The sequence below is a fragment of the Monodon monoceros genome, unplaced genomic scaffold, assembly GCF_005190385.1.
Source record: "Monodon monoceros isolate NGI ecotype Baffin Bay Population unplaced genomic scaffold, NGI_Narwhal_1 Super_Scaffold_16, whole genome shotgun sequence".
Taxonomy (NCBI): Eukaryota; Metazoa; Chordata; class Mammalia; order Artiodactyla; family Monodontidae; genus Monodon; species Monodon monoceros.
The window spans coordinates 30396753-30410060 of NW_021703772.1; the positions used below are offsets into that span (position 1 = coordinate 30396753).

The 13308-nt window shown below is 42.8% G+C and overlaps 1 protein-coding gene across 2 annotated transcripts in view; it reads right to left on the reverse strand.

Moving 5' to 3' along the window:
- The window catches only part of PARD3B (par-3 family cell polarity regulator beta), a 1035739-nt gene that overhangs the window by 65823 nt on the left and 956608 nt on the right, over positions 1–13308 (reverse strand). For both annotated transcript variants that reach the window (XM_029225239.1, XM_029225240.1), the window contains one exon: positions 9683–9762. In XM_029225239.1, coding sequence (XP_029081072.1) covers positions 9683–9762 — 80 coding nt within the window. The remainder of the gene's footprint in view (positions 1–9682; positions 9763–13308) is intronic.

A 13308-nucleotide genomic window follows, 5' to 3' on the forward strand; every position in this document is an offset into this window, starting at 1 on the left:
CTGTATACAGCGGAACTTGGGCCAAGAGACAGTAGCAAATGGCTGGAGAGATGTAGAAGATGGGGAGGCGGGTGCAGAGGGAGAGCGGTACATCGTGCATAACAGCTCGGCGCAGTCAAGAAACTCACCACAGTAATTCCAGTGCGCGGAACTTTTGGGGGCAGGTGGTAGAATGACCATACAATAGGCAAACATCAAGAATGACCAAAGAATATGAGAAATTAGAGATAAAGAAACACTCTAAGTACCTTCCTATGCACAAAATAACCTTCTTTTCTTTCCTTTTCGCTGGAGAATTGGGAAATAAATGCTAAAACTTTAAAATATATGTGCAGGAGGGAAAACACGGATGTCAGCTTACCAATCTTAACATGTTTCAAGTTCAAGGTAATGCCAGATTTAGCACTCTATTTGAAATAGCAAGCACATCTTCTTCTTCTTCTAAAAAGAGTGCTTAACAAATATGTAACAGTTTAGGAATTTCTACGGAAAATGAGGGAAAAGTAAAAATCTATGGAATTTAATACATGTGGTCCACCAAGATTCATTTAAAACATGCAAATAAAAACTACAATGAGGTACCATCTCACACCAGTCAGAATGGCCATCATTAAAAAGTCTACAAATAACAAATACTGGAGAGGGTGTGGAGAAAAGGGAACCCTCCTACACTGTTGGTGGAAACGTAAGTTGGTGCAGCCACTGTGGAAAACAGTGTGGAGATTCCTTAAAAAACTAAAAATAGAATCACCACATAATCCAGCAATCCCACTACTAGGCATATACCCAGAGAAAACAATAATTCAAAAAGATACATGTACTCCTATGTTCATAGCAGCACTATTCACAATAGCCAAGACATGGAAGCAACCTAAATACCCATCGACAGATGAATGGATAAAGAAGATATCATATGTATACACTATGAAATACTACTCAGCCATAAGAAAGAACAAAATAATGCCATTTGCAGCAACATGGATGCAACTAGAGATTGTTATACGAAGTGAAGTAAGTCAGAAAGAAAAAGACAAATACTGTATGATATCACTTATGTGGAATATAAATATTGCCACAAATGAACCTATTTACAAAACAGAAACAGACTCACAGGCATAGAGAACAGACTTGTGGTTGCCAAGGGGGAGTGGTGCGGGGGGAGGGATGGACTGGGAATTCGGGGTTAGCAGATGCAAACTATTACATATAGAAGGGATAAACAACAATGTCCTACCGTATAGCACAGGGAACTATATTCAGTACTCTGGGATAAACCGTAACGGAAAAGAATAGAAAAAAGAATGTATATATGTATATAACTGAGTTACTTTGCTGTACGGCAGAAATAAACCCAACATCGTAATTCAACCATACTTCAATAAAAAAAAGATTCATTTAAAACAATTCTGGGGACATCAGTACTGTAATGGGTCCGAACTTGTTTTAAATCACTAACATTCTAACTAAACTCATAATGGAGGCCTTCGACTGAATAATATCAAATATTCCAACTGGCATCAAGGATATATTGGCTATGAGGAAATGATAAAAAGTTTGATTAAAATGGACTTTTATCTGAGGAACTAAGTGGCATAAAAATGATATGGCAGTAGCATTAACCCCCTGATCTCAGCTGCTTGGCATCTTAAGGCGGTATTACATGCTAGGGCTTTTTGCATGTTTCAGGAAGTTTGAGTTGACGTCTTGAGAGACATCTTAATCTCACAAAGAATTAAATTGCTGCTAATTCATCATTTTGTCCTCTGCATTAAGAGTGAGGTGGTAGAAGGGCCAGTCAAATAGGCAGCTTACTCTACAGGGCAGGGGTAGTAGAGACTAGATTTTCAGGGACTGAGGAGAAAGGATGAGAAATTTGAATCTGGTGGGTTAAAAGAGCTCCATTGATTTTCAAAAGCATTAAACTCTGTCACATGCAGATGTGGGAGATGCGCTAAAGACAAGTTCCTCAGCCCATCTCAGCTGGCCTGCAAAGTCAGAGCAGCAGTCATAGACAGGGATGCTGAGAGGTAGCTTTTCACTGCAAGAAAGGCTGTTCTGATAAAGTTGTGCCACAAGGAGGGTGATGGGGCGACCGGTCTTGATTTGTCGGATCTATAGATGAAATGCGACAGGGCTCCGTCTAGAGACTTGCTGAGAGAAAGTACTAGCTGTAATGGCCTCAAACCCTGGATGAACATTCGACCAGCTGCCAGGGCTGTGGCGAGCAGTACATATATTTTCGTGAAACATCTTATTTGACAAACTGGCCTTGTGGCAGAGAGAAGTACTCGATTAGGCAGTATGGAGACTTTGTCAACTTCTACAGATCCACATGGCCAAACCTCCACCCACACCGGACACACGCTCACACACATATACACCTGCTGACTGCTCAAGTTTTCACTGAACTCATTGAATCACGACCTCCGTTAGCTTCAGCAACGACCCGGACTGTGCCATTGGTGGAGATCTCTGCAGAACTTGAATGTCACTGCCAACTGCTTAGCAAGGGCTAGAAAACAAGGCAAGGTCGGCAAAGGAAAATTCAATAGCTGTGAGCAGAGCAGAAGTTTAACTGGAGATGAGAACGAGAAATCAGAGAGGGAGAGTGTCCTTAAGCAGTGAGGTAAACGACTCTGTGGATGATGTAACCTAGTAGGCGCTGAGCATGTTGCAGGCTTCAAAGTTAGCCGTGCACTTGTGATTGGAGTCTTCCTGGGGCTGGGCAACGGCACAGACAGACGAGAAACCCGAAACCCACAAAGTGAGCTAACGGAAACATTAAAGCGGAAGTATGCTCTTACGGCGTGTTCTTCTGACCTGGACACAGTCCTAACCAGCACCAAAACACTGGGAACACGCTTAGAAAGCGAGTTTATTCTGGGCTCCCAGAAAGCAAGCATAAGCTGTTAGCTCCTTCTAGAGCTGCTCTTTCTGCCCAAAATCAGTTCTAGTATGTTGCTTCTCATTACACAGCCACGCTCTAGCTGCTTGAGCTGTTCAGAGAGACGTCTCTTCCCCATCAAGTAACTCATGGAATACAGGCGAGAGCATCATCAGGACCAGAAGCCACACCTGGCCCGAGCAGGCCTCTGTCCTGCATCAGCCTCGGGAAAGCGAGTCTCTCTCCTCGGGAGTGCTAATGCAGATTTCCACCAGAAAATTTATCGCCATCCTTTTTCTTCTGGATAGATATTAATTTTAATCTCAAAGAACCAAAGCACCAATTTGCAGATACTGCTTTTTCAACTCTCAGGAGCGTTCTAACAAAACAGGATTCCCTTCTTGGTAGGCAAAGTCTATTGCTCAACGTTCATCTAGCAATTACACACTAAACTGTTCATATTTCAAGGGAAGGACCCCAGGGAATGGGAAAAGAATTGATTTTATGACAGCATGGCAGAAACAGTTGAAAGGCATTACCAAGCCTGTCTGTTAGTGATGTTCTGATGAATAAAATACGGTCCCTTGTCCTCGAAGGCACTTACACTTTAGTGAGAATGATAAGCAGGTGAGCAAATAAGACAAGGGCATGGGATAATCGCACAGTGTGGATGTTACTCTGAGCTGGATGACCTGAGCCCCAGAAGTTAATTGTACAAACTTGCAGCCAGACTGCCTGGGTTCAAATCCCAACTCTGCCACTTCCAGCTGTTGAACTTGGACAATTTCACTTGATCTCTCTCTGCCTGTATCCTTGCCTATGAAATGAGGATAATGATAGGGTTGGTACTGAGTCATAGGACTGTTGTGAGCATTAAGTCAGTCAGTGGATACAAAGCATTTAGAAGAGTGCCTGGTTCATGGTAAGCACTCAACAGGAGACAACTATTTGGAAGTCTGGGCTTTACTGATTCCAGAGAAAAGGGACATTCTCATGGGAAAATCAATACTCTTCCTGGAAAATAGTGCCCTAAAATAAATGGTCAAAAAATCTTGGGAGGAATTTTTTCCTACAACTTACTTATATAAAAACAAATCTATTCTCATCTTTGTACCCACGTATTAAAAACTTACTGTATACATGGTCCTATGTTAGGTCCTGTTGATAGGTGTAAAAAACGATGGATATAAAACAATATCCTTTCTTCCACGGGATTTATAATCCAACAGTGGTGGAAAGTGGCAGCAAAGAATCAATATCTAATTCAAGGTGTTTTCGGTGGCGCTGGTAAAGCGCTAAATCAATGTTATGGACGTTGAAAGAAGGAAGAACTAAAGAAAGGTGGCAGAGGGCTTGGGTTGTGGCACGGGGGCTTTGAGGTCTCTTGGAGGTAGAAGGATGGGTACCTTAAGCAGCAGCTGTAACTGGGTCACAGTAAGACTGAGATAGGAAGGTTCATTTTGGATTCATCATCGTAGTGATGAGAACTGAACCTATAAGAATAGAGGAGGCAGCTCAGACAGAATCCACATAAAGGAAAGGGCTGGGGCTCCCCTGGTGGCGCAGTGGTTGAGAGTCCGCCTGCCGATGCAGGGGACACGGGTTCGTGCCCCGGTCCGGGAAGATCCCACATGCCGCGAGCGGCTGGGCCCGTGAGCCATGGCCGCTGAGCCTGTGCGTCCGGAGCCTGTGCTCCGCAACAGGAGAGGCCACAACAGTGAGAGGCCCGCGTACCACAAAAAAAAAAAAAAAAAAAAAAAGAGAAAAAGAAAAGGGCTGGAAAGAATAGAGACGTGTGTGTATAACTGAGGTGCTTTGCTGTGCACCTGAAACTAACACAACATTGTACATCAACTCTACTCCAGTAGAAAATAAAAATTAAAAAGAAAGAAAGAAAAGGGCTGGAAGCAGAGTCCGCTGGAAGCATCAGTGACATGTTCAGAAGCCTGGGGCAAGAGGCAAGAGTTCAGTGGGTGGTGTGGAAATAGAGCCACTTTTTCCTAAAGCAGGAAAATGGGAATTGGAGGAGGAAGGAGGGTTAAGGGAAGATCTTTGTTTTCTCGGATGGACTACAGTCAAGCTCAGGGGGTAGTCCTGCCACCTGAGCCCTGCTCGGCTATGAGTCACTACAGCTGCAGGCTCAATCAGCACTGTCCAGTCCTGAGACAACAGGAGTATTTTCGCGATATCTCAGGACTTCCCCGCACTGGTCCAGAGAGTGTTGCTCCCTCATCATATCTGTCCTAGGAGCACAAACATCATGTCCAGCCTTGCTGGTTAACTCACACTGGGTGGGTCTCCACCACCGGGGACACACTGGGTCTGCATCTAAGTCTTATTGGCCAGGGGCCATAGCCTCTTGCCTAGACCCGAGTCAACTCCTATATCCCTGATATGAGCTCCCTATTTATAAGGATTGCTGTCTCCCAGCATGTCCACAGCACAGCTTATCATTCAGATCATTTCAGTTTGCTGTGCCCTCTTCCTTGATCATCCGGACTGCTGGTCCTTCCCTAAGCGTTGGCTAATCCTTCAGCCTCAGTTATGTCCCCAGCATATCTCCATGAGCTGCTGGCGCTTCCCTTCTCCACGCTGAGGAATTCCCAGTGAACTGTGCAGCTGAGACTATGCATTCAGAGTAGTAGGCAGGGGGAGGAAAGCAATTGCCAAGGGCTTAAAGATGCAGCTGAGAGAGGGGTAGTTGACTGTGTAGGGTCCCCCAAGAAGCCAGTGAGAATGAGCTCTGCTGTATAGGTTTGACTCATAAAAGAAAGGAACATGTCATCCCCAGAGAGAAAATTAAAAAGAACTAACAATATAAAAGAATCCTTAAAATATGTCAGGCAGGCTCTTCACTAAGGGTTTTGCTTGTATCATTTGTATTTAATACTCATACAGGCGCTGTACAGAGTCCCTAATATAATCCCCAATTTGCAGATTAAAGAACTGAGCCTGGACCAGTTGGATCCTTGCCCAAGGTCACCCAGGTGAGAAGTGATGGACGGGGCTGTAATTATGGCCTGACTCCAAGTCCATGCCTTCATGTCTCCCCTTGGGAAGTGTGTGTTAGTGAAGACAGAGCAAGCCTGAATTGTAGGGAGAAGTTGAGGAACTAAGGTTGAATGTCTCAAGGCTGTAAAGGAAAGGAAGTGAGATCATCTCTAGAGATTGGGCTTGGGGGGCTTAGTCATCTTTGCAGAACTTAACGGGAGCAGAAAAGGTTTGGAATGGCCACTGTGGGGATAGTCAAGGGAGTCGACAGCACGACTAAAAGGAATTCTGGACAGCAGCAGGGGCCCAGCTGGGGTTGGATAATGTGAATTTTGTAGAGGAACCAGTGAATGCTTTTATGAGTTTCTCCAGCAACCTTTCAGCACTCACGCATGTAGGACCACAGAAGAGATGTAGAGCCTTTTTGTTCCCTCCTCAGGACTCAACACTTGATTACAAGCCCGGAAGAGCAACCTCATGTGCTGATGCACTGAGCCACCTGCAGAGAAGGGATAATGGGATCCCATGGGGCCGGGGATGGGCCAGGTGGGAATGATGGAGGCTTCAGATGGGAGAGGAGAGAGTTCACTGCTGAACAGACGGACCTGGAGGAGGCCTGTAAAATCAGAATGGGGCCTTCGAGAATTGAAAGAGGCTGGGAGGCTGAAGTGAAAAAGAAGCTGTTTGCAAAAATACGCACGTTGTTGCTCACACATTAGAGCAGCCCTGGAAACAGCCACTTCCCTGCTCACCCAGGGCGAGTAATAATTTGTGTCAGGCAAGAATAAGGGGATGCTGATTTTGCTCTGTTTACTACCAGAGAGAAGTGGGGGCTGGAGAGGATGCTAAAACACTGGCCCTGGGAAAAGCCTGGCGCTTGCTAACGAGGCTGTAGTACAACCGTGCTCCGCTTTCCAAAACAGCACCCTCAGGAGAAAAGAAATAAAGTCATTTTTCTTCAGAGGCAGAAGATTTAAAATTGCTTAACGATAACACTTAACATCGCTTAGCCCTTAGCCTTAGGCAACCTCATAACTAGCAAGTGCTGGGAATTATCTTTTTCCTGAACTGGCTAGGGTTCTGGCTTTATTTTGTCAGGTGTCATCCAGCCTGGCAGCAGGCTGCACGGCCCACTTTAAAACGACAGAGTTCCATGAAAGCATAGCAGGGTGTCCCTTGACCAGGGCTCCTCCCCAACTCCATGCACTGGGGGGCATTTTCTCTCCATGTTGATGGCTCCAAATTTGGCATATAAATCAACACTGTTGAGTGTATCTTAAAACTCCTGTGATGCTCTCCACAAACAGCAGAGGAACCAAGTCAGTCAGTAGCATATTAAGTCCCCTATAAGGTTGGCCACTGACTTCCTGTAGATAGAATTATTCCGATTTTTAATTAAAAATTTAACTCCATAAATATTTTAAAGCTCTCCACCTCTGTGACTAAGAGGGGATCTGGTGCCTACAGAGATGTGTTCGCCTCACTCCCCTGACCAAAGGAGCAGTGGAGCTGGGGTGATTCAATTAAGTGGACAGTAAAATCTCTAGGGGCGGGAGAAGACTAGAAAACCAGAGTAAATGTCACCGGCACACAGAAGCCAGTAGCTTGTCCCCTGCCTCGGCATTCTGCATCCCGTTGGGTAAATATGGACCCACCCTCGATGGATTAGAGCATGCTGGTGGGGATACTTTGTATATCCCCCTTAGATAATTGAGATGGAAACTCAAGTTCAAGCCCCTGCATTAAGAAACCAGTGCCAGGGACCTCTCATGCATTTGTCTGAGCCTTATTTATCGTCCATCATGACTCCTTCTTGCCAGGTAGCTAAAAAGGTGTGTTAGCACGTGCAGCTCATCACTTCTACCACTGTGTTACGTGTGTGAGTGCACTGTTCGTCAAAACTGTTTTCAGTCTAAGATGCTTCACTTTTGGCTACAGTTATATTCTCGGGGCTGGCAGGATTTTGTCAATTCATATATTGCGATGATAGCTCCAGAGCCACACAGAGCATCAACGTATTGCCTCTGTCAAAACACTCCCTCCACAGTGTTTAATCCTAAAATAGATGCGTTTAGAGTCAGCCATGGCTGAGCATTTCAGGGCTTATTAATTAAAATAAATAGGAGTTGGAAATTCAGAGGACTTTATGTTAATCATTACTAATCTAAGCATTGGTTGTACTCTCACAAAAAGTTGTTTTGCTGCCTCCTGTCCTAGATGGCGGGTCCTTGTCTAGGTGTCTAGAGCCACGGCATCCCCAGTCTCCAGACTCTCAGGGCCTGATGCATAGTAGATGATCAGTAGATACTTGGGGAAGGAATGAATGAGTGAAATTTGTTGAATTTCTGTACTTATAAATGCTATTTCTGGGCTTTTGATTTGTATCAAAAACAAAAAAAAAATCCATTTCCGAAGTCTGAGTACAAGTTGGCCAGGAAGACGTTAAACTGTTTCCAGTTTTCCTTTTTCTTCCCATCCTAAGAATACAGTACTTTCCATCTGCCTTAACCACAATTTCCATGCACTTCAATACTGAAAGCCAGAAATTTTATATTTAAAATGAATTTTGGAGACTACTTCTATTTTTTAAAATGAAAACAAAATACTAAGCCAGGGAAAAAAATAAGGAGAGGAAAGAAATCAAGGATGAGAAAAATAACTATGAGACAACATATACAAAGGGAAAACGCAGATAAAATATAGTTGTACAGGAGCTTTTAAAATACTGTATTTTGGGTATCCTGCCCAATCAGTGTTCAAAATTGGTTCTCTGCTAGATTTGAGATTTTATTACTTTTGAAAATCAACATACTATTTATAAGAGCAAATGGTCGCTTGGGCTATGCCTGTTGTAATATTCGGGCTGTTAATTCTGTCATTTCACACGCAGAAATATAGCCAACACGCAACTCAAAACGGTAACCCAGCTCTGAGTTAGCACTTCAGCAATTCAGTATGATGACAGAAAAGATCTACTTAGGGTCCTCCCCACCACCCCCCTCTTTAAAAGCAGATATTCTGTAACATTTTAGTTTTCTGCCTGGCATTAACCTTTCTTTGTTTTTTGTTTTCTAACTCACAAATTCTCACACTCTCAACTCACTCAACTCCCATAGTCACGGCACTGTATGTCATCTTGGAAAGGTTTCCTCTTTGTCATGTGCCATTGATTACAGACTAAAATTATTCTTCATCTCACAGATAAGAGCACAAACCTTTGAGAATTGTATCTCATTTTCAGGGGTGTCTAGTTACAGCATAAGTGGATCCTGTTAGGCCAGAATCACCAAGCGAACTTTCCCACGCAGCTGTCTTTTCCCCACACTGTGTCGGTGCCTCTCACCAATATTTGCTTATTGCCCAAAGAACACGGTCAGGCTCTAAATCAAGCAAAGAACCCCTTTCCAGGTTCATATTTCTCTCCTGCTTTTTAACACCCACATGAAGCTCCAGGGTTAAGGCTGGCATGCCCTTCCTTGTGGGTGATTCCTAGGACAGAGGATTTACTATTTTATTGTCTCTAAGCTGGGTACAGGCTGTTCAATACCATGTTTACAGCAATGGCTTAGGATTTCCATTCAGAATCCAATATTCTTGCTGACATGTTCAATTGCAATGATATACTATTTTCTTCCCTTAAAAAACAACCCACAAGTGTTTCAATTATTAGCACAGTTGTGAAGATGGCACGAGGGCTGTGGCAGATGCAGTAAGGCAAAATTATAACATACTCCCCATTTCAGAGCCAGATTTCTATTTCATGTGTATTTTCTGAAGACTTTATGTGCGGGTGGGATGGTGACCTACCTGGGTAAGGAGGCGTACTGTCTCTCCATCCCCTCAAAGCGGAGGTTGTGTGCATTCCCATCTGGACCCTTTCCAGACACCTGTGGAGAGAAAAGTAATTAGAGATGAAGATCCATTATGCACCCTGGTTACTGTCAATGCATCTCAAAATTGTAATCACTGCACAAATGCTGCTGCCGCCTGCCAAAAATTAACCACGGGAAAGCAGGCAAGAACTCAGCATCGTTATAGGAACTGATGATCGAGTCACAAACATGGCATTTAACGACAAAGTCACTTCTTTCAAAAAAAGGGTCATTGTCAAACTGACTCCCTCCTGTCACCATGCCAGGGATATTCTGTAGATTGTTAAGACTGCTTTTTTTTTTCTTTCAAAATAGGCTTTAGTTTGCAGAACAGCTTTAGACTGGCAGGAAAATTGAGAAGATGGTACAGAGAGTTCCCATATAGTCTGCACCCAGTTTCCCTATAACTAACATCTCATATTCCTATGGTATATTTCTTACAATTAATAAATCAATATTAATACAGTATTGTTAACTCAAGTTCATAGTTTATTCAGATTTTATCTAATTTTTTTTTCTGTTCAGGATCCCATTCAGGACACCATATTACATTTAGTCATCACATCTCCTTAGGCTCCTCTTGGCTGTGATAAGAGTGTATACTTTCCACGAAACCTTTCTTTACTACCTGGGATCGGTGGCAATCAGCTACCTCTTCCACAGCTTCTATGAAGCCCTCTCTGATCACCTGAACCTCACTGAGCCCGCTCCCTTATAAACAAACACAGAGAAGTGACAAACTATTTTCAATCTAGTGTTGGTCTTTATTGGTTTTTGTCCCTTCCTATGTACTTCCTGTGTTCACCTCTCTTCAGGTCTCTTCCACCAGCCTCAGATTCTGACGGGCACTGAGTGACTGGCCCCAGTAGGTTCTCAATAAAGTGTGTTAGTGCCATGAATCTAAAGACTTTACATATAGTCTTTCTGTATCTATCATACCAACTAAAGACACATATGCGACGAACATGGTATTTGAAGGTACTTGGTGACTGATCAATTCCTCAGTTGTTCCCGTCAACACATGTGGTTTATGGCCACCTGTGTCCTCACTCTTGTGCTAGGGTAGCTCTCATATAATGCGCATGGAAGGGGTAAATAGAAAACCTGGCCTCTTATAATGGAGGGGAAGGGGAAGTTTGCTAATAAGCACAGGAAGTAACAGTGTCAAGGTTGTAGAGGAAATTTTTCTGGGTAGTACTCAAGCTGGAATTTATTTTCCTCCTACGAAAAGTCCCAGCTCTCTATGCAACCACCATCCCAGCTTGGGTGGTGTGTGTAGGGAGGGTTTGTCAGGGGAGGTGTTGCAAAACGAGAATATACGCACAGTTAGAGTTAAGAAAGACTATTCCTGGTGTCACATTATTACAGGAGGCCCTTAGGAGTGTGCCCTGTAAAACCTCTTTATATTTCACCAATACATAGGAGCACCTGGCGTCATCTGAGAGGTTGACAGCCCAATAGCTACCTAGGTAGGAGGAAGATTGCACTTACAGCTTTAGAAGTAACTACAGAGAGACAGAATTCTCTGCATTAGGATAAAGCCCTGATTTAAACTGCTAACCTTTTTAACAAAAACTAGGGGCAAGGATGGTGTCAGACAGTTAGGGGATAAATAAATGGCACAGAAAAAGAAGCGATGGATAGAAATATTGTCCCCAGTCACTCCTGTCTAAGGTTTGTTTTGTTTTTGACCTATTTTTTATGGAGGGAGAATTAATGTAAATACCAGAAATATGTTGAAGATTACTAATTGTGGTTGTTATAAAAACATCATGCTTCGTTGCCATAGATACAGAAGAATAAGGAATGAGGTGGGTCTTTTAGGAGACTGTGGGTAAAATTAAAATTAAAAAAAAAGAAAAACATATTTATGTATCCTTAGGATGGCTTCAGACATTTACAACTAATTTTTTTCACGTGGCCACAAAACTCCAAGTTAATACTTTCAGGGCCGTTATCTGAACTGGCCTGGCCTAATAATGGCAGTCAACATTCTGGGATCTCAGGAGGCAGCGCCCATGTGCTGTGGTTCTTCTGGTAAGCTGCTGGCATGCTAGATTCTGTGAAATGTAGGATGATCCTTATCCTTAAGCAGCTTTTAGTCTTGTTGGGAAAACAAGGATCAGAAATGAAATAATTAAAGAGTGACGTTGGACAATGCATGAACCAATGTCATTCAGGATGTTACTAGCAGAAGCACAGATGAAGGTGTTTGGAAAAACTTCATGGAAGTAGAAGAGCAAAGGCCAGGTTTCAAAAGATGGATGGCATGCTTACACATCAAAAATTATTCTGTTCTTGAAAACAGTATGGAGGTTTCTCAAAAAAACTAAAAATAGGGTTACCATATGATCCAGCAATCTCACTCCTGGGCATACATCTGGAAAAGATGAAAGCTCTAATTCAAAAAGATACAGGCACCACTGTGTTCACTGTAGCACTATTTACAATAGCCAAGACATGGAAGCAACCTAAGTGTTCATTAACAGGTGAGTGGATAAAGAAGATGTGGGGTGTGTGTGTGTGTGTGTGTGTACACACACACACACACACACACATACATATATATATATGGTGGAATATTACTCAGCCACAGAAAAGAATGAAATATTGCCATTTGCAGCAACATGGAAGGACCTAGAGATTATCACACTAAGTGAAGTAATTCAGACAGAGCAAGACAAATACCATATGGTAATGCTTATATGCGGAATCTAAAAAAATGATACAAATGAACTTATTTACAAAACAGAAACAGACCCACAGACATAGAAAACAAGTTTATGGTTACCAAAGGGGAAGGAGGGGAGGGATAAATTGGGAGTATGAGAGTAAAAGTGATAAACAAGGATTTGCTGTATAGCACAGATTCAATATCTTGTAATACACTATAATGGAAAAGAATCAAAAAGAGAACATAGATATACACATATATATGTATAACCGAATCATTATGCTGTACACCTGAAACTAACACAATATTGTAAATCAACTATACTTCAATTAAAAAATTATTCCATTCTTCCCCAATTGTATATGTATTTGTGTGTTTCCCTATTAATACTGCAGCATCTTTAATACAATCATTCAGTTAGTAATTACTGAACACCTTCTGTATTCTAATGCCACATTAGGTACCACTTTCAAAACAATGAACAGCGGCTTGATTTCTTCATTGCTTTAAATATAAAAGAGACAGGCCTGCAAACAATTACAGTACAATGAGATCACCGCTGGAGTGTCAGTCTGAAGGAGGTAGTGGGAGTCTGAAGGAACAGATACCAGAGTCCACCTGGGAGAGTTGAAGACAGCTTCATGGGGGTGTTGAAGCTTCATTTAAACTTGAATATGAATGAGGAGGAGTTTGTTAGGAGGAGGAGGGGGTAGGAGTAGCAGGAGAAGGCATTCTCAGTAGACAGAACCAAAGTGAAACAACATGGAGGCATAAAAGGAGCACTGTGTTCCCAGGGAATGTCAACATTTTGGTAAAAGAAGAAACAGAGGCTCTAAGGAAAAGGATATTAGTAACAGTAGCAACAACATCACTGGTGCTACTATTAT